The following is a 25,097-nucleotide window of genomic DNA, read 5'->3' as shown; positions in this document are numbered from 1 at the left end:
GAGAAGCAGTAAATTTTTACATGTGAATCTGCCCCTGGATTTGCCAGGATCTGGAAGTTCTGAAATTATGCAGATCAGCATGGCTACATATATAAATTACATAGCATATGGGTTTGTATCTTGTTTTAGTTCTGGAGCACCTCTCCTTTGAAGAATGGTTGATGGAACAGGGCTTGTTTAGCTTGAAGAAGAGAAGGCCCTGGGGAGACCTCATTGTGGCCTTCCAATACTTGAAGGGTGTGTATAAACAGGAGGGGGAACGTCTGTTTACATGGATGGATAGTGATAGGACAAGGGAGAATGGTCTTAAACTGATACAGGGGGGATTTAGGTTAGATATTAGGAGGAAGTTTTTCACTCAGAGGGTGGTGACGCACTGGAACAGGTTGCCCAAGGAGGTTGTGGATGCCCCATTCCTGGAGGCTGGATGTGGCTCTGAGCAGCCTGGTCCAGTGGTTGGCAACCCTGCACACTGCAGAAGGGTTGAAACTAGATGACCATTAAGGTCCTTTACAACCCAGGCCTATGATTCTATAACTATTTGAAGAATTATGAAACTAGCCTTTCCAAAGCCTTTGTGAACAGTTCATTATAGAACTAAACCAGAGCTTCTGAGGGACTGCTTTGAGTAACATAAGATATATAGAAGATCTCTTTAAAATAAAGCAGAGTAGTTGGCTGTTATACTATGAAAATAAATGGTAAATAAATAGTAAAAATTGTAATAACCAGCAATAGCAAATCTATCATGTGATCTTATATGCACCTGTCTTAAATAACTTGAAAATAAATGATAACTGGAAAATAGCAAAATAAGGACATCGGTATGATAAATTCATGAGCAAAACTTGATATTTCTGAATGTATTTTTTGGGTATAGAAGTGCTTTTACTACTCTTATAAGCAGAAAGGTTGACTTTCATTATTCATCCTGCCAAAACCTTACACTGAATGGTAGATAAGTGCTGGAAACTCTGGAAGAAGGAGAATGACAATGTATGTCTTAATTATATTACAGTGAAATAGACATAATGGAGGAGAGAAGAAATCCAGGAGAGATTATTGTAATAAAATCCATCTTAGACAGCAAATGACCCTTTCAAAAAAAAAAAACAATATGTCATCTCTCACTGTCTTCATAGATTATGAGTAAAATTCTCACTTGCCAAGTACCTGTACTTCATATCGGCTTCAGCAGGGTTATTGATTGCAATTCTTAATGAAAAATGTAGCCATTCATTTGCAGCTGCATCAACACAATCCTGGAACTGTTGGCTTCAGACAGGCAACTGGGTTTGAAAATGTGGCCTACATTTCATGTATTTTATCTGCAGAGACAGCAGATCAGCTTGTACACTACAATTGTGACAGAAATTGCTGTTTCAGGATATGGATGTCTCTTCTAATGAATCAGACAAACACTACTGTTTGTAATAAAATTGTCTGTGATCTCATGCTATGATATTATGAAATAAAAATGGAAATACTGAAAGAGAAACATATGAACTGGATGTATGCAAAGTACTACTGATAGCTATTTGAACAGTACTGATTACTACAGTATCAGAAATTATTATTCCATATGAGTCTGGACTATGCTTAATTACAGAGGAATAATATTACTTGGAAAATAATACTGAAAATCAAATGTGGGAAAATAAAATTGTATGGAGAAAATATACGTGTATATCCCAGGTGGAGAAAGCTTCACCTAGAAAACTGATTGTTAGAATATGCTAATAATAAGATTGCTAATGACTAAGTGAGTGCAGTGTAGAAACTGTAGTTATCTTATTTAGATGAAGCGACTGTGTAAAGTATGTTAACTGTGTTAAAGTATGTTAAAGTATGTAGAAAGAGCAAGGAAGGTTTAGAGCACTAAAAATGAAAAAGCATAGTCTGGGATTTCTGATTAACATAGAAATACAGTGCACTACTACGAGTACTTAGATATTTAGGAGGAAAAAAATCATCATCATCAAGCCAGTATAGAGATATTAGTAAAGATAAAGTCTCAGACAAGTTTTTAGTTCTTTTACTTCTGAGTGGAATAAGAATGTTTTATTATGCTGAGTTCTGGAATACAATATCCAAAATTTTTACAATCACAGCTCTGTTTAAAGCCCATAAGGCCTTTGGGTCAGACAACCATTCTTAGGAATAGTAGGATAAACATGCTTGAGAAACACTTGAGATGGACTAAGCATTTGAAATTATTGTTTGAGTTGATTAAAGTGAATTTTTATATTTGCCTGAAATTGTTTGAATTAATACTTACTTTTGGCTACCAAAGTTTACCATGTTACAATTTTTGGCCTGTCTCAGTGTCTTCTCTTGTATTCTCTGATTTTGGATTATGAAGCTGTCTCTCTGCCCCTCTTTTCTTAGCAAACTCAATTTCTGTTGCTTTTTTTTTTTTTTTTTTGGCCCATTTATATTTCCTTCTACTTGTTCTTTCTCTCCTTCTTTCTATGAGGTTGAAATACAGAAGTAAATAATTATAACCAGCAGATAAGAGGTAGGTAGGGAAGTCAAAAAGTTGAAATTGATGGGAAACGTGGGACAAGGAGTTCTTGGTTGAAGGGTATGAAATCTATCCTAAATTACAACAGATCAGCACAAGGAAGGGAAGCAAAACAAAATCCATATTTATCTATTAGAATAAAATTCTGCTAGGATAATTTGTACTGCCAAGACAATGATGCCCAAATGGGACCACTTTATATGCTTCAAAACTGTGTTTTATTGATTTTAAAATGAACCCTTGATAGGAAGAAATTTATGTGTGGTTACTGATTGAAAACACATCCAGTCTGATATTGTCCAAAGGAGTCTCATTACCTCTTGGTCACTCTCAAGAAAAATCTCTAATGTGAACCAAACTCTTTCAGAACAGCTGTTGTCCCTTCAGCTGTCTAGCAATGCTTCACTGCCAGTTGCTGCAGGGCAAAGGAAAGAAAAATAGGAGCTGTGGCTACCATACTGTTTGCTAAGCTAGCAGCATATGGAAATACTACAATTTCCATCAGAAATTCAGCTGCTATGGTCCAATACTGGGAAAAAAAAGCCGAGAAATAAAAGTGACCTTGTGACCTCTTTGAAGTTAACTCCACTGGTAGACAGCTACCATTTTTACAGAGCTGATTGGGAAGAGTGAGAATTCTGTGAACAACTTTGATAATGTACATTTTTGTTTATGATTGCTTAGAAATTGAATAGTTTGAAATTCTCTGTGAAAGGAAATACTGCCCGCACAGAATGTACTAGACCTACACACCCTAAAGATCATAGCTCAGGTGAGCTCATCTATTGGTTTTCTCTGAGGACACAAACCTTGGATGCCTGCTGCAACTAAAGTGGGAGAAATTTCAGCAAAACCATAAAACTCACAAACTCAGGAAGATCTACACAACTCTTGTACTTTTCACAGGCATTAGATGGGCAGCCAGGAATCACCTTAAACCTGCTCCAAGTATAAGGTGCACTATTTCACTACTCTTCATTAAAAAAAACAAAAACAACAAACAAACAAACAAACAAAAACATGTGCAGACATAAATGATATCCAAACTGTAAAGTTTACCCAACGGAGAATCTGAGGTAAGAAAAGGAAGCAAATTCATGTAACAGATGATAGTTCTATCACTCAATTTGTGAATACACAATAGATAAGGCAGTGGGAATTTGCATACAAATAAGTCATTTTAGAAATAGATAGATTGAGTTAAATGAATAACTTACAAGCAAGAATTTACCTTTTTCGTGCTCTAGCAATGAATACATACATATCAGATTTTTTTTTTCCCACTTCACTCCATTTTTATTAGGTATACACTGCTTATTAAGATAGGTAATCCGGTTCTGATAGTTCTTACATGAGCCATTATTCTAAAATATTATGCCCATATTATGATGGAAGATAGATTACAGGAAATGCATGTTTTATCTTCAAGTACATTTCCCTTGGTAAGGAATTATTATTCACAGATATATGAAACAGGCTCCCATTAATATTTCTCTATATATTGCATGAGGGGAAAAATAAATTAATAAAAGTTAATAATAATAATAATAATAATAATAAATAAATGTTTAATATCTTGTCTAGTTACTAACAATGTTCTTTCTGGAATGACAGCTCCCAGAATCATGAGCATAGCACTATGATCTAGCTAGAAAATCCTTGAGAGGCACAGAACACGTTGGGGTCATTTCTGTCACTCTTAATTGGCCAGAGGGGGTCAGCAAGGAGTAATTTGAGGCACCCATTATTGGCCAAGAATCCAGAAAACCAGATGAGCATCTAAATAATGTAAACTCCCAAAGCAAGAGCACACACCAAAACTGTAGCTTAATATGTGGGAATGAAACCCTGTGGTGAGACAGAGAGATATTGAAGGAGTCTCTCAGAGGAAGAAGTGGAAGCCTCATTGCTTGAATAATTTAAATCCTAAATGAATAATACAAATGCAAATATACTGAAGGGAAAAATCCACTGGCAGGACGTAGAGTAGATGGATATATTGATGCTTTTTGTAATTCTGTTTTCATGACCTATACATACTAGTTCCGGAGCAATCCTAAGGCATGAGGTTATGAATCCCTAGGCATTCTAACACAGTATGTAATAAGAACAGTGTATACTTTAGAATAACAAACTTAACTTTTTTTTTTCCAGAAAAAGTTGATACCTGTTTTTTTACTTTCTTGCCACATTATGTTATCTTACCTTTATTAACCTAGAAGATTCAGCTCACAGAGGTTCTACGGTTCTAAGTTTTGCACTTGTTATTCACATTGTTTTCATCAAGTTGCAGCTCATAAGAGAGAATTATATAAAAATATATTATACAAAATCCAAAATAACTGTAATATACATGTCTATGGTTACTGAGGTATTCAGCTAGCTGCAAAATTAATAAGAAATTCGTAATCACTTTTTAGAGCATAATACTCTATGGACACTTGTTTTGTCCCTTTGTGATACTAAAAACTTGATATCCTTCCTCTCATTGAGACAGCTGAAAACTTGAATACTAATGAGATCTAAATGCAGACACATTGAAGAAGTAAACCTTAAGGCCAAATAGAATAATAAATTACATTTCTGCAGCTTTGCCAGAAATAGAAGCTTTTTCTTTCAGAGCAACAAAATGGAAAAACAAACAAACAAACAAACAAAAAAACACCACAAGATAAAATAATCAGACCTATTTCAAGGTGAATTTTGCAATAATATTAATAACGAAGTATTTCCATTTTGCAATTTAGACAGTTATGTAGGCTACGTGGGTGTAATATATACTCATCCAGGGGTATCACCACAGTGTAAGTAAAGACAAGTTGCTTTTAGAAGGAGCCAATTATGGCAGCTGCAACTGTCACCACATGCACCCTATAATCTCAGTAGCATCAGCAAAGATTTGCTGTTTGGCTGCTCATTATGTCCAAACAACTGTATTTATCTTCTCCAACAGAGGTAATATGGCAGCCCCTTGCCCCAGGTAACTCCATACTTTGTCTGCACCTAAATCCTAGCTAGTCATCATATAATTGATTATAACTATTGTTGTGAGGAATTAAAACAAAATCTAATGTTATAACTTGAAATTTTAGAAAGACAGCATTAAATACAAAAAAAAAAAAAAAAGATAAGGAAGAAAGAGAGAGAAAAAAAACACAAGGTGTTGATTAGGAAACATAAATCAGTCAAGGAATCACAAAGGCCATCTTAGTACAAAATGGAACTGAGATAAAGTTTCAATATTTCATTCAACAGCCCTGAAGACATTCCCAGCCTTATTTAAAATTGGAGGCACAGATGGATGAATAAATGACAGTTCACACATGATATGTTGGTGTCAAAGCAACACAGTTATCTCATGCTAGTTTGCTAGCTGGAAAAGTGGAAAAACATCCACAAGCAAAAACAAAAACAACAAAAAACACAAAAACAAAAGAACTATCATGACTTAGTAGTATATATATACGATGTATTTATTCAAATGGGATTGCACTAATAAACTTCTGTCTATAAGAGGGCAAGCTGTAGAATCAGGAGAACAATAAAACAGAAAGAACAGAACACAGAGAAAGATAATTTATGCTGGAAAAGAACATTTCTCTTAGAGAGCCTCTTGGAGCAGCAAATAGTTAAAAGCATAGATAAGGATGATAAGAATACCGAACTGAAACTGAAATGACTCGTTTTTTGGTGTTTTTTTTCCACCAAAATGATGGGAAATATGATCAGAGATATTTCCCCAGAGCTATCCTCTCCTTAAGATAAAAGGTTTAATTGCTAAATGCTAAAATGTCAAAATAGGTCAATAGCACATCTACAGAGATAAACCTCTGTAAATTCTCCAAAGGAACTTGAAAGGAAAGTAGTTAAAATGTCAGCAAAACCATTGAAATCTCTGTTTCAATAGAGTCCAATAAATGCCATATACAGTTTTGCTGTGGAACAGTGGTATTCACTGGGGAGCCACGGCTGGGCTGTGGCTAGGGCAGTGCCATGAGGGGCAGAGGACAAAGAAACACTCGTGTTGGATACAGCTTAGCTCAGGAGACACCCTCCCTCGGTATTTTGCTCTCTTGCAGAGCTAGCAGTTGCACAACTTTAGAGATAAAACAAAGATCCCTGTGGCATTCTCCTCTTCTTTTATCACAGTTGAGAGGCATATTTATGATGAATTCAAAATTTTCACTTATATGCATACATTTTCCAATCAAATGTAAATTCTCTCAAATGATCACTTTACTCTATTAGTAAATTACTTACTATTAGTAAATTGCCTAGTTTAAGATATTTTCATCTTGCACTTCTCTCACTGTTGGCTTACTACAGAAAATTGTAAAGCTTTATGCAAAATAAGTATTAAAAACTCCAAGAGCAACAGAGCATCTACAGGACTGTAGGGGTATAAATCATGGTGTTGACAGATTTTCTGATGCCACCTATTGCTCATATAGATATTATATCCCATCATTCTTGTGAATTCATTCCCTATCAAAAAGCACATTTCAGATCTTATCTTTGAGCAGCAGTTATCTTGTTTTGACTGGGGTTATCTTAATCAGTTCCTAAACCAACTAAGCAAAAAATAAAATTTGGACCCCAATGTATATTATCGTGTCAGGAGACAGAATGGAAAAGGACTTCTGGAGTCCTGTCTCTGCCGTTTCATGCAAACAAAGGTGTTTCATTCAAACAACGTGAAAAGATGGGGCTTCTGTGAGGTCTGAATTACTGAATTTATGTATGTATTTATTTATTTATTTATTGCCAGCCAAGCACCTGAAGGACTCCAGACTCAACTGACCTACAGGGTTTCCTCAGTTGACATAGTTTGCTACAAACTGTTAACTACTGGAAGTACACATTTGTTGTTTTGTACAGGTCACAATTTTATTGTATTTATTTTCTATTGCTGTTTTAGAAACAATGGTACCATTTCTTTACACAAAAATCAGAATGATGGCAATTAAGATTTGACTAGATGTTAGTTATTAAGTCAAGTATGAAAATAAGTATGCTCCTCTCTCTTTAGGTACACTAGTTCTGCTGCTGTTATTGGGAACTTCAATACATTTTCAGAGCAATACGTGGGTGTCAAGATAAACAGCAGAAAGATTAAAAAAAATCAACCTGCATCCTCATACACGTTTCACTATGTTAAAATCAAGTAAAAATTCTCTCAGAATTTCATTCTCCAGCATTGATCAGAAAGTTGCAAAAATGTTACACTTCTTTAAATATTATTATTACAAACAATACATATAGTTGTTATTCCTTTGATTTATACATCTGAATATACGGATTAAAATATTTGCATCTGTAAGTGAGCAACACCCACTTCCTAAGATTGATTATGTACATGATTACACACCACTTAATGGAGCTGAGGCTTTATAATTAGTATACAGTAAATTACTATGCAGCCTTCTAAAGACAATTTATGTACATATAGGCGCTATTTTCAGACATTATTTACAGTTGTGTAAATCCAGAATGATTCCACTGAGATTAAATGAAATTAGTTAAGAAATATGTCCACATACTCAACAGACTGCATCCCTCCCCTGACAGATACAGAGGAAGACACGCGCCAACAGTGAAACAAAGGCAACACCTGAGAAAAACCCACGGGAATAAGGAAACACCTGCTTATGCTGTAGGAGAACAGGTGGGAGGCGGTGGTTTGCCGGCTCAATATCCTGTGCTCCGTATTACAAAGAAAAGGGAGCAGGTGCCCCGCTATTTTTTCCATGTGAGTTTATTAAGAATCCGTTGCTGCCCTGAAGATGCCTTTCCAGCACCGCATGGCTGCTCTCAGCTCTCTCCTCATATCACCTCACCGTGCTGAACACACACCGTTCTGCCTGCTGGGTAGTGTGGGGAGCCCTAATGACAGCTTAAAATAACAGTCGCTTCCCTGGTGAGCTTCCTGCGTGGGGTGGCAGAACCCGAGAGGGCGAGGAGGGGAGTCGCGGGGGGAGTTGCGGGCAGCGGCGCCTCCACGATCTTCGGCCGGGCGGTTTCAGGACCACGGACAGCGCCCGTCCCGGGTCCGACCCCCGGCCTCGGCCCTCTAACAGTGGCGCCCAGGGCCGGCGGGTGGGGTGCTCCTTAGAGGCAACGGCAGCGGCCCGGCCCCCGGCAGCAAGAGTTCCCCCTTCCTCGCCAAGATGGGGGCGTGGGGAAAACCTCCCCCGGGTCACGTTGCAGGAGGAAAGGACGAGCCTTTTCATTAGGACGGGAACAGATCTCGAGGGCCTCGGTGGTCCCTTTTCTGCATATTGATCCCCAGTAGCGCCCCCACCCGCAGACGGGGCGTGCAGACGTTCGGGAGCCCAGAGAAGGGCGGTGGGGCCGGGCGGAGCCGCTGGGGCCAGAGGAGGCAGCGGCCCCCCCCCCCCGCCCCAGGTCCTCGCTCCCCCTGCAGCGGCGGCGGGGGAGGCGGCACGTCGCGGCGGGGCCGGGTGTAGCTCTTTCCCGATGCCGCTGTTTGTCGCGGAGTTTGGAAGAGATTTATTGGCTGGCTCTCGCTAAGCCACGCTTGAGTAATCCGAGCTGCTGCGCGCCGTGGTGAAACCCGGAGGGGGGGAACGTCACTCCCTCTGGCAGCGGAGCAACATTAGTCTTCCAGCCCTCTAACCATCGCTACAGCGTCGGAAACTGCCGGGTCACAGCCATTTGCTTTGGAAAATTGGCGATGTTTGGTGCTAGAGATCGATTACCCTCGTAATCTTTCCCCCACCTCCTCCTGCTTTACCCCACCCCTACCCGCCCCAGACAATAGCGTCCACGGTCCGCCGGGAAAAAAATAAGAAAGAAAGGAAGGAAAGAAAGAAAGAAAAAGAAAGAACTGGGGGATGGATCTGACTCCGATAGGAAAAGCGTGTGTCTAGAAGTGGTGCTAATGGGAAGAGATTTCCGAGCTCCAGAGGACGATGGTTTCTCACAAAGGGTAGCTGGCTCGGTGCTCAGAGCTGGAACCGTGTAGGAGATCCTTGGAGAAGTCCTTGTGCACAGAAAGCCGAAGATCTGTACAAACATGCCTGTTCGCAGAGGCCATGTGGCACCACAAAATACATTTTTGGGTACAATCATACGAAAATTTGAAGGGCAAAGTAAGTTCTCTCTTTCTATCTATTTTGCTACAGTAGTTTGATTCTGCTTGTGACTAAATGGACAGCAGCTCCAGACTATTTTAAGTTTGTTACTTGGAAAGAAAATCCCAGAGGTGAGGAGGGGATCCCTTGCAGGAGTAACGCTGCTTTAGATCTAGAATGCAGATTACTGACTTGAATTATTGTGTTGTTTTGTTGCTTGTTTTTTTCCTTCCATTTTTATTAACAGTTTTTATTTTTGATTGCATTTATACTGTATAACTACAGAAGTTCTATCTTACCTTTTTTCTGAACTAGAAAGATGGCTGTAACGCAAAGTTTACAATCTTGCTTGTCTATACAATCTTGGGAAAATTGGTTAGATTTATTGATTTTCTTATTAATAATAATTATCAGTGTCTTTTCAAAACACAGCAGAACAAGCAGACTTTGATTAAGAGGAAACAAATAATATGCAAAGGAGATATTAAATGGAAAATATTCTTACCTTATCATCATGACTGCATTTTAATATAGCTGTCAAATATTTGCTTTGTTTATGGAAGCCTGAAATATCCATCAGACCAGTGCAAATGCATCCTCAGGGAGTCTCTGAGATCTTTTCCAATGCAGCGGTTTGCTACCTGTCAAGGAGGCTGAAGCTGAAGTGGTTTTCCTGGCTGGAACTCTGGTTTACTGTTAACAGTAAGAAGGAACACTTGATGCTTAAAATGAATTTCATTTAGAAGCAGTAGTTTTATATATGTACATTTATTTAAATATTTAGCATATTGTTAGTATCAGTCTACTGCAAACCCTTACTGCTAACTCTAGCTTCTGTACTTCCTTATACTTAGACACACATTAGCAATTCAATATTTATTTTATTTGAGAATAAAATAGAGACAGTCTTTGTAGTACTAATTTAACCAAATGCTAAGTTAATGTTGCTACTTGAGTAGTTTTTATGTTGTAGAGTATGTATGTTGAATATAAACAACTGCTACCTTGGTATCATGTCCCTTCTAAAGAGAGGGAACTATTACTGACAATAAATGTATCAAAGCAGTACATTTATAATTAAAATAGGAGTAGTGTGTTATAGTGGTAAACGGTGACAAATGTAATAACTGTCAAATGACAACTTTTGAACTTTTCTCCCAGGTGAGCCTTTAAAAAAGTGTGCTGGACTAAGGCACAGAGCTTCAGTGGATTGTGAAAAAATGTTTCAAATGCCACAACCTTTCATTTGCCTTGATGTGCCTTCAATTTCATGTTCTTGCTAAGGAATATTTTCTTTTATAGGTGTAACTTTAAAACACAAACAGAAAACAAAAATTTATCATGTTCTTTTCCAGATAGCTTTGCTAAAAGAATGACTATAAACTCAACTCAATTAAAATCCCTAATTAATAGACTCAGCTGGTTGTTCTTTTTCACAGGAAGTTCCACAATTGTGTAGAACTCCCTCCCTTCTTATTCACAGCTATCCCCTTCACCCGCCAAAAAAAAGAAAAATACTAACTTTTTAATGACTTTCTCTGGAGTCATGGCTGACAGGACAGTGTTCATCACTTTCCTCCTCATCATCAAAGTTTCACTGTAGCTACAAAGGAAAAGAAAATTGAAGTTGAGAAGTTTTGTGAGAAAAATCACACAGACTGGTTTTATTTCCTTAAAATACAACTATCTTCACTTTTAATGTACTCTAAATTTATTGAAGTTGCTTTAAAACGTGTGGATCAAATTAAATACATAAAATGACTGAAAAATCACTGCATTTCAGGCATCCCAGTGAAAAGAGTGGTTGTTTAGCATCCATCCGTGCAATCAACACTTTATGAAAAGTTGAAAGAGTACTAAAAAATGCATCACTTTCTTTTATTGCAGATAAAAAATTCATCATTGCTAATGCTAGAGTGCAGAATTGTGCTATCATCTACTGCAATGATGGGTTCTGTGAGATGACTGGGTTCTCCAGGCCAGATGTCATGCAGAAACCTTGCACCTGTGATTTTCTTCATGGACCAGAGACCAAAAGACATCATATTGCTCAAATTGCTCAAGCACTGCTGGGGTCAGAGGAGAGGAAAGTGGAAGTCACCTACTATCACAAAGATGGTAAAGTCTGTTTTTATTGTCAAGACTTTCTGTGTATTTCATTATGTGGTAAAATCATGTCTGGTCTGCTGGCCAAACCTTTCCCTGGAGTAGTGGTATAATTCCTTTGAAGTCCAGTGAAGTACACTTCAGCATAGTATTAAGGGAATTTTCCTTGATAGTGGGTGCACAAGAGTATATCAGTGTATTCTGACAGTAACAGTTGAATGAGGTTAGCACTGCATCTGCGACTACTGAACAAAAGTTTTCTAGGTTTAAATTCGGTGTAAATTTCCTATAGTAAACAACCCTACAACAGTGCAAAGATACAGGAAGCAGGAATCCTGTGATTTTTATGAACTATTTGAGATCATAGAAAGTAAAAATGACATATGAGTTTCAGGTCTTAATTCTGCCAGCCTCACACAATGCAACTGCATGATTTAAATGCAGTACTTTACTTGGAAAAACACATCTGGCTTGAAAGTAGCAAAAAAAATTGACCTGTAATGTAGAAAGTATCAGCTTATAAAGAAAAAGAGATGTCCTTTTAAGAGATGAAATACTGTGAATTTGGAGTATCTATATTTGAATCCAGAAGTTGTCCTAGAATTATGTTGGCGCAGTAAGAAAAATGTGAATGGTTAAACTACAGGAAGTGTTCCTGGTTTTTGGTGGAGATACAGTATCTGTTAACAATATTGCTGATATAAGGAAGAGTGGCTAAATATGCCTGGCTTATGCTTTCTACCTAGTAAAAGAGCATGAAATGAATACTTGACTGTATTTGCTGACCAAAAAATGCACACCCATGAAAACTAACTACGATACCTAATAGTTATGTTTAGGCTCTTTTTTCTATTTCTCATTATCCAGTGTTATTTACAGAAACATTCGTCCTTCAAACAAATCCAAATAATGAATGTGTGGTGTATCTTACTCTGTCTCTTGCTCTGCATATGCTCTTGAGAGAAGGAAAAGGAAATTTATATTCAAATGCTGAGCTTAAATTAGTTCTGGAGAAATGCCAGTGTTTTGTTTGCATCAATTTTAGAATCACATGCAAAGGATGCTCTCATATTTTAAAGTCACAGTTATACCATGTTCTTAGTAATTCTGTTGTTATCTCGGAGAGTCGTAATATTATTTTTAGCTTGGGCAGGTATAATTCAGATAGGACTCAGGGCACTCACTCTGCCCACACTACCAATATTTAATGTTCTTCTTAACATATTCGTAATAGAGTCCTTTATTCTTAAATCTGCTTAGGTGGTCTGTAGTAGATTTTTCTCAAGATTGATTGTTGTAGTTGTGCCTTGAACATAGATTTATCAAGAGATATGACACTGTGTGTCTGTACACTTCTAGACTGTGTTTATGTTAACTTGGCATGTGTTAAAAATAATATTGCAAAAGGAGAATGTCATTGCTAACTTTCACAGCCACAAGCCTGGAGCATTGTTTTGAGATCTGGTTGTTTAATAGCGCTTCAGATTTCCAAAATACTGAGGGATATGGAAGTGCTTAACTAAAGTACTGTTTATCCAGTGGTTAACCTTAATATGTGTTTTTCTACATGTGGATGAGTCTTGGCATCATACAACACACTATAATCTATTTGAGGCAAATCAAAGCAAAACTGTCCACAAAAATTGCCGTACTCTTTGTAAATATTTTTGAGTTTTGAAGTACATTATAAATGGATTATTCACTGTAAACAATTTCATGTATAAGAGTTTTCAATAACTTCACTTCTGTGAAAAGTTTCCTTAAACTGAAGGATAATATTTCTAGACACATTCTTGAAAAATTTACTGGTCAAAATGCGAAATTCATTTATTGTGCACTATATGCTGTGCTAAATTTAAATGAATACCAACAATTTTTGAACAATTAAATTTCATTTAAAATATTGAGTCACTGATTAGAGTTAAAAATTGACAAGATACAAGGTAGGTCTGGCACTCAAATTCATAACTCCCTGACAGCTTGATCATTTGTATATATAGAATTTTCTGTTTGGTACACATAATGTTCAATCTCTGTAGAAAATGTGAGAAAAAGTTCTGAAGCTTATGTGGTATTAAGAAATTTAAGTTGCTTGTGTGATGGATATAATATATTTTGGTAAGCATACTCTATAGCTATTATAAATTACCAAAAATATATACTTTGCTTTTCATCTAAAATTTGGAAATGTGTTTTATACAGAAAAACACACAGAGCAATGACAACTAATAAAGACTTTCTCTGGGTTCTGAAGCAGAATGAATTTAACAAAATTGCTAAACATTTGAGATTTTAGTGCCTGGTTTGTTGCTTATTTTCCATTGTGTAGTGTGAGCTAATATGAAAATATTTTAAGAGCTCAATACCAGCACAGTTAGACATGTAACTTTTTCAACATAAATAACCCAAGTTCCTTCAATGAACTGCCTGCTGCTTGAAAGTTTGATTTGGCATTACGTGCAGATATATTTCATAGATTTCCATTGCGCAGTACTTAACATAATACTTAAGCATACAGATGAGAAAGACAGCTTATGAAGGTATCAAGTGCCTTAAGGTGGTAACTACTGATGTGTCTGAAGGCTTTATTATAAAGTCCTCAATAAACATGCAAATGCAAATAAAAGCTTATTTCCTACCACACCATCATTTAATTTGTATAGCAGCTGATTATATTAAAATTTTAGTGCTTACAACATTTTTTTTAGTATTTCAAATACGAGTAGGATCATATATCCTCTCACTTTCAAAATTACTGTCATTAGAAGTCCACCAAGCAGAGATCAAAAAGAGAATCATTATATAACTAATTATTTTCCTTTTAAGTTCTAAATACCACCTAATATTGTTTTAAAATGATTCAGCTTTAAACTTCAACCTAAAAGGAACTTCTTTTACAAGCAAAATATTTCATACATATGAGGAGTTGGGATTCTAACATTCTCTACTGTCTACAGCCTCCAAGATGAAAAAAAAATGCAAGGTTTTGAGTTTTAAACATCTTGATGATGCAAGATTGAATGCTGCTGTTCATTGCTTTAATTTTTCGGCCAGGTCACACACTGAAGTGTGAAGGGGGCAGAAGAATGAGAGAATTTTGGCAGCAGGCCGATCTTCAGAAAATGGCGGCTGTTTGAATCTACATTGCTTTAAATACAACAGACAATAGTTAAAAAAGAATATAGTTTTAGAAATATGTTACTCACAAGGGACATGCAAAATGGGGAAATTGTAGAGAAGAGGGGAAGAATATTTGTGATGGCTTCACAGAATTGTGCAGGTAGCCTGAATGTGGAATGGTGAATTACTGACACAACCAGCAAGCCCTGTCCCAACCATACTGATGCCTCATCCTCAGAAGTTTTTAACATTTGCAGCTAACAGCCTTACTAGTTCCCATTGCAGTATTTTTATCAGAATAATGTTGTTAATATAGCCTACATTTTTCTTGAATTTCTTCTCACACATTTTTCCTTTTATAAGGCTACTTTTGCAATCCAGATTGTTCAGGTTATCCTAATCTCCTGTCATGTTGGAGTATTGCCACCGTAGACAATTACTTAGCTATTAAAAATATTAATGATTACTGAGAAAAATGGTTAATAGGAACAGATGGATGCCGAAACTAAGGGTTTAAATTCGTAGTTTGTCATTATACAACAAGATGTCACTGGAACTACTCATGGGTTTAAAGACTCAGTAGATTTTTTATTTTTTTTTAATGTAAATATCCCTTTAATGAGAAATAAAAGATAAATACTCAAAAACTATTATTCTGGAACAGATTATTATTTTTTTTTAATCTTGCCCATAAGGCACTAACATCTGTTTAATTCGAAAATTATACTCTGATATCAAAGCAGCTGCACACTATGTTCCTCTCTATTTCGCAACTTCATTTCCACAAGTTATGTAACTATATGATCTCTTTAATAGTTGAACGTAAAATATTGCTTATACAGAATATCAATTCTTATTTTAATAATATTATTTGTGGTGAAAATGTTTGACAGCTCTTCCTTTGAGGACTCCATTTTGGACTTTAAGTCATTATTGCATAAATCATTTTTGACAGCTGTAAGATATTGCTTGAGGTGGTAAATCTGTAAAGCTTTTGACATAAAAAGTGTAATTATTTTGGGATTGAGAATGGATTTATGATAATCAAAGGACTGTATCCCACTATATTTTTTTTCTTATTTCTCTATGGTTTATAGACAACAATGGTCTGTATCTAAGCATTGAGAGTATAAAGAATAGCTGTCAAAGGAAAATAAGGAGATCATTTAAGCTTATCCTATAAATATCAGATATTCTAGGGATAAGGAACACTACAGAAGGATATAGTTTTGAGCAAAGATTAGATTAAGCTGCTATTTGCTGAATGCTTACAAACCTTGCCACTTACCTGGTTTGAGAAGTGTAATTTGCCACAACTAACTGCAAATTAAACATATTTTTAATAAAAACACACTAAGGTTAAGGTTTCAAACTAACATTTTTAGTGACTTTTTTAATGACTTCTAAGTTTTGGGTTTTTTTTGTTTGTTTGTTTTTTTTTTGGAGGATAAGAAGCTAAAATGTATCCTAAAAAGTATCAACATACTGACAAAGTGAAAATCTTATTAAGTGTGCTTAAATAGAAAGATCAGGACTTCTCTTAGAAGTTCATCATCTAGACTTCAGCAAGGCTCTCCTTCACCTTTTTGTGCTTCATAAATGCTGTGAATCTACCAATCAGTTAAAACTACAATTGAAAAGAAAGACCCCTGCATGTACATCAAGACCCCTTAGATTAGCTCTGACCCAACGGTCAGACAGTACAGTTACAACTGTGGATTCCTCAACCAGAGCTGATTTTATAGGTGAATTAATGAAATCACTCTGTAATTCTGCCGCTGCAGGAATTTCTGGTTTAAGAAATGGTACCTGACTGAACTTTGATAAAGAAAGCTTTACCTCTTCATCCAACAACTGTCCAAAAAACTTGCCTTACTGCAAGCTTTGTCCACATGTTCTTAAAAATAAATATTTTTTTAATAAATACAGAGTATTACTGAAGGTGTAGTTAGAAATACACACCCTCTTCTTGTGTCTGCAGTGTAATGTTTGTTTCTACTTCAGGTTTTAATACTTGCCCTAACAGACAAAACTTTTCACTGTCTCATTCAGTTCTGCTGTTTTTGCAGCAGGGAGCACTATGAGCAACAGTCTGATTTCCAACGGTCAGAGTATGGCATTCACCCATACCCATTCAGTTACGGTTCCTGTGGCTGCTCAGAACTGTGGGTCACTACTTATTTGCATTTCTGATGGGATTTCTAATGGTTATGATAAAGCAGTTTTCATTCATACTAAGCAGTTTTATTTATGGACAAATTTCAACCATATTTTTCAATTACTTGGCTTTCTATTATATTTCTTTTTTCTTCTCAAGTTAAGGTGAATTTATCTTAGAAAGGAGGGCTTAAGAAAATCTCTTTTTTTATTGTCACGTGCTCCTACTAATGATAGACATTATCTGAATAGAAAAGAACTAAATTAAATCAGTCATCTTTAAAATTATTCTTTTTATATCAATATTAAAGATTCAGTAGGTATTATCGGATATATCTAATTTTAACAAATAAATAAGAATTCAACTAGTTTATTTCAGCAACTGAACCTTTAATTAAAAAAAACAAACACATGGAATTTAGAAAAATCTGACAGTTCTAAGTTCTTCTACAACACACTGAAAACCTGCAAGCTAGTTGATCAGGATTTCACTTCAATACAGTAGCCAGGGGAAACTCTTCTGGACATCCATAGTACAGGGTTACAACAGGATTCAGAAAGTCAGTGGGTCAACTTATACTATTGAAGGGACAGAAATTTCACATGCTTAAGCTAGAAGGAATCAGTGATTACTGATTTTAGAAAACATTTAAGGAAGGTATCACATTTTAGAGTCAAACAGCAGTAGAAGGAGATGCTATTTTACACATATTCAAAATTAAAGTTTTTCTAAGACATTTTAAAATGATAAAATTCTATGAAAACAAGTTTAATCTTTTAATTAGGCATTGCCTAACAAAGTTTTTATCTGTTTTCAATGTGCTTCTTTCAGTTTTAGTGAAAGCCATTTTTGTTTTGGGTTATGAGACAAGAAGTGCTACTAGTCTGATGTTTTCTTTTTTGTTTTTATGCAGTTTCACATAACTGTATTGTGCTCTGTTTCCATCTTCTATTTGTGTCCTTTCTAACGTTACGTTCTAATAAGAGAGTTTTTCCATACTCCTGATTTGTGTTACTGATTGATTCATCTTCTCCACCAAACTGGCTCACATATCACCAGAGCAACTGTTTCTCCAATAGCAGCCTTACGCATACTTGGTATTGCACAAACTTCAGAACATTGCACTTTGAATAGTACTGATGTTGACACTGTTGCTGTTCTCTCTGGTTTCATGCAATGGAAAGACAACAGTGGTGTGGATTAGATCTTATCTTAGTGGTTTCAGGTCCTGTTTTAAAGCGTTCCAAACATATTTGTCTCAGTTTACATGCTAGGTATTCCATGCTCTTCCTAGATTCCCAAATCAGTATGAAAAAGTTCAATCAGGCACCATAGGATTCACATTAACAAGACTAAGCTGACTGTGGAAACTGCTAACTCATATCTCAAAAATGACTAGAAGCATAGCTGTGAATCTAGATCTAAGTAAAGCAAATGCATGATAGTGGCAGTGGGGATATACAGTTACAGCTGCTTTCGTAGTTTATGTAGCTGAAAGTCCACACCTCTGAAGTGAGAACTATTCGTGCCATAATTTTGTACATCTTGAATTTTTTACTCTAGTGTACTGTGGTATTTTATAAAGAAAATAGCACATGTATTTGAATAATCTTTTGGAAATTCAATTAAAATGTCATTTGGAAAGCAGAATTCTAGCCATAGTTAGTCACTAAGTGATTTTTGACCTCTGCTATTTACACAGATACCTTAATTTAAGCTCCCTAGGAATGACCCCCTGATATAACGTGGCATTTTCATTTTTGATTTTCTTAATTTCTTTCATTGTGCAATCACAATGAAATCTTATCAGTAAATATCACCAAAAAGGATACAGAAATGCAATAAAAAATGTCAAAATAAACATTATATAGGGGAGATTCTGTTGCCATTTTCTGTTTCATTAACCAGATTCTAGCTACAGATTTAATTATGCCTACTTTGTTAATACTTTTTATGATCACGCTGAAGTGTTATCTAGAGAAAGAAAATATTCCAGCTTCATCGTTATCAAAGAAGGGCCGTCATACCATGAAAACCTAAAGATGGTATTTAAATGTCAACTTTATTAACTGTATCATCGCTCAAAGTTGAGTAGAACTGACAAGAAGAAATCTTAGGCCAGAAATCAGATCTGCCTTCAGTACTTCCCTCCTTACTGAAAGTTCTTGCTTTCCCATCCTCGTTCCCTCTTCGTATCACATAGTGAATAAAAATCTTTTCCATTTTGCCGTGACCTCATTCAAATTTCTGCTCTGAATGCAGTGGAAGCCAGAAAGTCTTTCCTAAGTGTCCAGTTCACAGAAACACAATAGTTTACATCAAACACTGTGAAATTAGGATTTATCAAAATACCCAAATATAGTAACATTTGGCACTATCAGCTTTTGAAATATTGGCCTTTTTAAAGCAAAGACATGGAATAAGGTTGTAACTAATTGTTCTGCTCTCAGATACATTCTTAATGACCTGAGAGCTAGAAAACAATTCTTACAGACAAAGGGCTTAGCCTGTGTGCCTCCAGTTTTCATAGAATTAAACTGCAAAATTTAAATCTTGCAACATTAAAAATTCTGGTCTTTCAGTGTTGGCCCACTGCTGGCAGGGCCTTATTATCACTTTCACAGACAAAACATGCCTGGATATTAATCCATAGAATGGAAAAACAGATATGTCTTCACAATAGAGATAGACATACATTATTTTTTCCTTTCTTCCTCTTAAATACAGGTTGCTTGAAAAGCAGTTAATCATCATGTAAATATATCTAAATCACTAGCAGACATGTTCTAAAGCACTTATTCCCAGATGTTCTCAGATTTTAGAGCCGGTGCCCTTTTAAGATTATTTATTACTTAGAGCATTTTCTGCTACTTTTCATTCAAATCAATGCAAGTGTGTCTCTGAAAATAGCTTGCAAATTTCCTCCTTTCAAAACTCATTTGTGCCAATCTGCTTTACTCCTTCCTCTCTGGAAAAAATGCTGGATAATCTCATTAGTATTTTGCATGTTTATGACTGTTGTACAGGAAAGCATTTCTTTTTGTTGTTTCAAAAGAATATAAATCTCAGTCCATAAATCCTATTGTTGTGGTTTTTAAGGTAAAACACTGCTGCCAGTCTGTCTATTTGCTTGAAAAAATGGCTTTCAATTCACAAGTGAAAAAGGAGAGAAGTCTTAAATACAGGTCACTTTTAATAATGATAACAAATGAAAGGACAATTTTATCTTTTTTCCATTGCAAGTGTCCAACATTATTTGTGCATAACAAAACACACAAAGAATCAACATCCAAGTCCATTTAAAAAAAAAAAAAAAAAGAAAAAAACCTTCAGCACTTCCCCACAGGATTATTTCTGGAGACCATTTGTCTCACATTCTGAGAGAGAATAAGCCTGAAGTTTAGGAGTACAAAACCAGATATCTATAAGTCAATATCTAAACCTTCCCAGTGGCTTAATGGAGCAGCACATGAGCTGGTGTGAAAAGACACTTTATAATGCCAATCCTGAGACAGTCTGTGTTGGTTCATGGTTTAGAGCATCATTAGTGCTTCTGTAAGTTATGTTCATTTCCTATGGCAACAAGCATATGAAGTGACACAGAAGTGGCATTAGTATTTTACTTGCAGACTCAAAAGTTCTGGAGAGGGATAGCAGTGTGTTAGCATCGGTTTGGAGTGACCAAAAAAACTGTACTGAGATGTGGGATCTCTGTATCCCCAGACTGCAAAATCATTTTTCTCTGCTATGGGCAGAACTGGGATCCAAGGAACTGCTCTTAAATGCCTAAAAAGTTAATTAAAAACTAGTAACTGTTGCTTTGGCTACAAATAAAATTAGTGTATGTTAAGTGTGATGTTTTTAGCTCAGGTACTAAGTGAAGGTGGCCTCCCACTTCTCTGTTTACTGCTTATTTAGAGATTGGAAAGGGGGAAGGAAATGTGATCATCTACAGATGACTCTTCTTCCTGGTGAATAGGTATGTAATTGTATTTTTTAAAATAAGTACACAAACCAAGAATATTACAGCTGAGGAAGCTTTTCTGTGTACTGTGCCCATCTATTAATATTCATTTATAGTTATCTTTTGACCTCATTTATGAACAATCAGATATTGTGGAAGCAAAATTGCCATTAGTGTTATTGTCTCTGAAGACCAAGACATATACAGAACATAATCATTAGCCAGATAAATGTATTCTGGGTGGCTGCTTGTCCTTCAAACACGATTTCTAGTTACACTGTTATGTTGTAAGAGTCCCTGTACCATGGGAACTAACTAAATTGTTTCCTTTCTAAATAGTATTTTTGTATTAGTCCTTTTGCTTATGATCATTTTACTGTCAATAAAAATTTGTGAATAAAGTACTTAATTTCCACTTGCTGATGAATTTAAGAAAACATATCAACTGGGCTGAAATGACAGAGAAAAAATTTTGTATCTTTCACCTTTTCACCTGAAAAGTAAATTGTCCAGATTTTTGTTTTGCCTCTAGGGACCACGGGCTCTAAAATATCAGACAATACTGAAGTATCATAGATATGAAGGTCAAACTGAGATTCCCAAAGAATTGATTCACATGAACTTCTACATGTAAATGCAAATTTAAGACTAGATTTTCAATTATATGTATCATATATCTATTATAAAATGCAACATCTCCTAGACATTTAACATCTTTTAAGAACTGCTAGAATTACTCCCTGTTCCATCACAAGCTGACATTTTATAAATCCAACAGTTTTAGAATTAAAGCATCATTCTTATTAAATGCATTCTATCATGGAAAGCCCTAACTGAACAGTAAATTAAAGTGACTCCAAATGAGCTGATTGACTAATGAAGTCTCTGTTATTATTCTGAAAAGACTGCAGTTCTAAACTGTCTGTATCTACTCAATTCTTGCACTGTCTTCTTGTCTTTTCTAAGATAGGACGAAGATTGTATTGTACTGATTGTATTTTCCATTATAAATAAGAGCATATAAATAAATGACAAAAAAAAAAGAAAAAAAAAGAAAAAAAGAGACCCACTAAACTAAACACCAACTAACCAATCAACCAACAACTCATCAATCCCAATATCCACATTTAAATTCAAGGAACGTTTAGATGTTGTACTAAGTGACATGATTTAGTGGGAAAATATTGGTGGTAGGTGGAAGGGTGGAAGATATTCAGCAAGGGGTAGTTCTGAAAAACGACCTTTAATAGGAAACGCACTGAGCTGGGATTATTCTTAAACCAGTGTCTCAGACCACAGGCCAGGTCTGAAAAAGACATCCTAGCATGGTGCAGATTTTTACATGTTTCTGTTTTGTCTGTAATAGAGGAGAATTTCAAGAGAAATTTCTAGAGACAACTTATGCTGGAGAGAATACATACTGTAACGATCTTCAAATGCTGTTATGGGGATAGAGACAGCCAGGGTTATTCTCAAATGGTAAAGAGGCCTATTTTTGCCACAGAGTGAAAGACATCAAGTATCGTTCATCTTTTCCCCTGTAAACCCTATATCACGTTCAGACACCACAGTTTTCAAATTTGATTCAGAAAACAGAACTGACAGATAAATAACAAAAAAGAGGAGAGAAAAAAAAAGTAGGAGGTATGGTTAAGAAAGTTCAGTGGCTGTTAAGTTCACTTTTTCTTTTTTTTCCAAACAGAAAATACCTACCATTCGTACCTCTCATATTGGTTTATTGTGATAGTTGTAGCACTTATTTGGGAGAACCATGAATCAGTCAGGCAGAGCTTATGAATCATTCTTAAACTGCATCAATACTTTAAAAGAAAGCAAAACTTCATCATATCTGAATATTATTTGTCTTTTGACTTGTGCTTCTTGCACCATACAATTAACAAAGGTTTATTTCCTTCCAAAACAAAAAAGTTCATCTCTAAACAACCCCAAAAATAACTGACATTTCATCAGAGTCTAGCTTGATACACTTTTTACAAGTGTGTATAATGGAGACTCTCCTCCACTGTCCTTTACAATTGTGAGATTGTTACATTACTTACCAGTGGGGAAATGGACATTTCTGCAGGATAGAACACATTTGTTCAGTTTCAGATAGCTTATATCTTTACCATCAGGTTTAGATGTATTAACCACAGATATTCTCATAATGTAGTCTGGATTCTAACATTTTCCTGTCTTGGATTTCACTCTTTGTTTGTATCTCATTTTTTAAAAACTGGCACGAACTGTGCCATGTAAGGCTTTGTTTCACATGGTGATTTTTAAAAAGCAATCACTCTCTTGTTTGCTTGAAAGCATTCTATAGCACTCTTGTATCAAGGGTCCACACTGTTCCTTGTGAGATCTAACAAATTTGAGGAAGGGTAGTAGTACTGGCTGTGCTCCTTCTGGTACAACTGAACTGGACATCAGATGTTTCAAGAGATCCCTAAGTCTCTTCCACCTGTAGTTCCTGTCTTTATTGAACTGTGTCTCAAGGTACCGATGTTTTCCAGACTGAGGCAGTGAATGCATTAAGTACATAAAGCCTTATCTGCATCCACTGTCAGTAAATCACCCCTCTCGCTCAGCTGCAGGCTCACATTATACTTTGCTGGTCTTCTAACATAGCTAACAGCAGAAGCTCTTTTTCCTGCCCTTGATACCCTTGGAGTTTCAAGTCTAGCTCAGCTTTTAGTTTTCTAAGACAGCCCCACATGCTCGAGCAGTGTTTCTGTATTTCTATATTCCCCTTTGTAGCCTGCCCTTGATTTCTCCTCTTTTATATGCTTTATTTGCACTGGAGTGCACTCATGAGCTCCTGCTGAGCCAGCTGGTAACCTGATATATCTAGTCATTTTCTGAATATTCAGATGGACTTCTATTGAGGGATTTTGAGCTGTACCCAAAAATTAGTTTGAATAACTAATGAGTTAGTTTCTTTTTCTTTTTTTCTCTCTTCTTTTTTTTTCTCAGCAGATGTAGGTATTTCCCATATCTTTTATTATACTAATTGACACTCTGTACTACTTTTATAGACTTATCCTGTTCAATATCATGTCCAGTTTTATACATGAAATTTGATATAACTTAGGTATGCTTATGCATGCATTAGGAATTCCTGATTACATTGTACATTGAGTATAGCTTAAACTGCAGCCTAGATGTTGTTTACCAAAAGTTTGGCTTTTTTTCCAAATGTCATTTCTAATCTGTTATATGATATAAATCCCATTCTGATACCGATTATATTGTGACTAACTGTATGTTGTACTTAGTCTTTTCTTGAACTAGTGAGCAGTTTGTCTAGTCTGTTAGGCATCTGCCTGGTTTCCATACAAACGTGTTTGAGTTCAGAAAATAGATCTAGTAATGCTTACTTTACCATGGACTGTAATCATTTGGACAACTTGATGATAAAGATAATTGCAGTGGAAGTCTTGTAAGTTTTGGAAGCAGTTCATCCATTATCTTGTACTGGGAAGTTAACGAAACTTGCCATCGGCAAACAATTAAGGCATCCCTGCATACATTATTAAGCACTTCATTCTCATCTTTAGAGATGTGCCAAAAACAGATCTTAAAAGAGAAATAATTTTCATGTTGTGTAGAATTCTTCTTTTCTTGTTGTGGTTTTAGTAGTGAGGCAAGCCCATTGAAACACTTTCCCATTTTGGAAAAAAAAGTTTGTTGCCAACATCTCTTTACTGAGATCATAGCAAAAAAAACCAAACAAACAACAAAAACAAAAAAACAAAAAAAAACACAAAACCAAAAAAACCCACAGCATTTTCTTCTCCATTTCTCTTCTGCCACATTTTATTTCGTATTTTCTTCAAGTAATTATGCATATACCTCCTAACTGATTTACCTTAGCCTCTTTCTTCCAAGTTAGTGGATAGAAGGGATCCCAAGGAAGGATAGAAATCTGCTATTTTTAAGGGTTATCTTTGTTTTTTTTTTTCCTTTGGTCTGTTGCTTGCAAACACCACCATAACAAGTATCGCTGTGTGCTACCTTCCTCCTAACAAGTGGTCATCACCTCTGGTGGCCACTGTTGATGGCACCCTTCTGGAATAGGGCCCTAACAAGTGCAACATAATGTGTAAGCAGCAAAGTACCCTGTAGCTT

The 25,097-nt window shown here is 36.0% G+C and overlaps 1 protein-coding gene across 4 annotated transcripts in view; it reads left to right on the top strand.

Annotated features, from left to right (window-relative positions):
- Window positions 1–9,101: 9,101 nt before the first annotated feature.
- The window catches only part of KCNH7 (potassium voltage-gated channel subfamily H member 7), a 211,390-nt gene continuing 195,394 nt past the window's right edge, over window positions 9,102–25,097 (top strand). For 3 of the 4 annotated variants that reach the window (XM_048954018.1, XM_048954017.1, XM_048954016.1), the window contains exons 1-2: window positions 9,105–9,636; window positions 11,506–11,736. In XM_048954018.1, the coding sequence (XP_048809975.1) occupies window positions 9,561–9,636; window positions 11,506–11,736 (307 nt within the window). In that variant the 5' untranslated portion in view covers window positions 9,105–9,560. Of the gene's footprint in view, window positions 9,637–11,505; window positions 11,737–25,097 lie in introns of all 4 variants that reach the window. The other variant, XM_048954019.1, reaches the window with a different exon arrangement.

This window comes from Lagopus muta, chromosome 8, assembly GCF_023343835.1.
Source record: "Lagopus muta isolate bLagMut1 chromosome 8, bLagMut1 primary, whole genome shotgun sequence".
NCBI classification, from domain to species: Eukaryota; Metazoa; Chordata; class Aves; order Galliformes; family Phasianidae; genus Lagopus; species Lagopus muta.
Note: the sequence above shows the minus strand (reverse complement) of the source record. Positions and strands in the feature narration are given on the sequence as shown.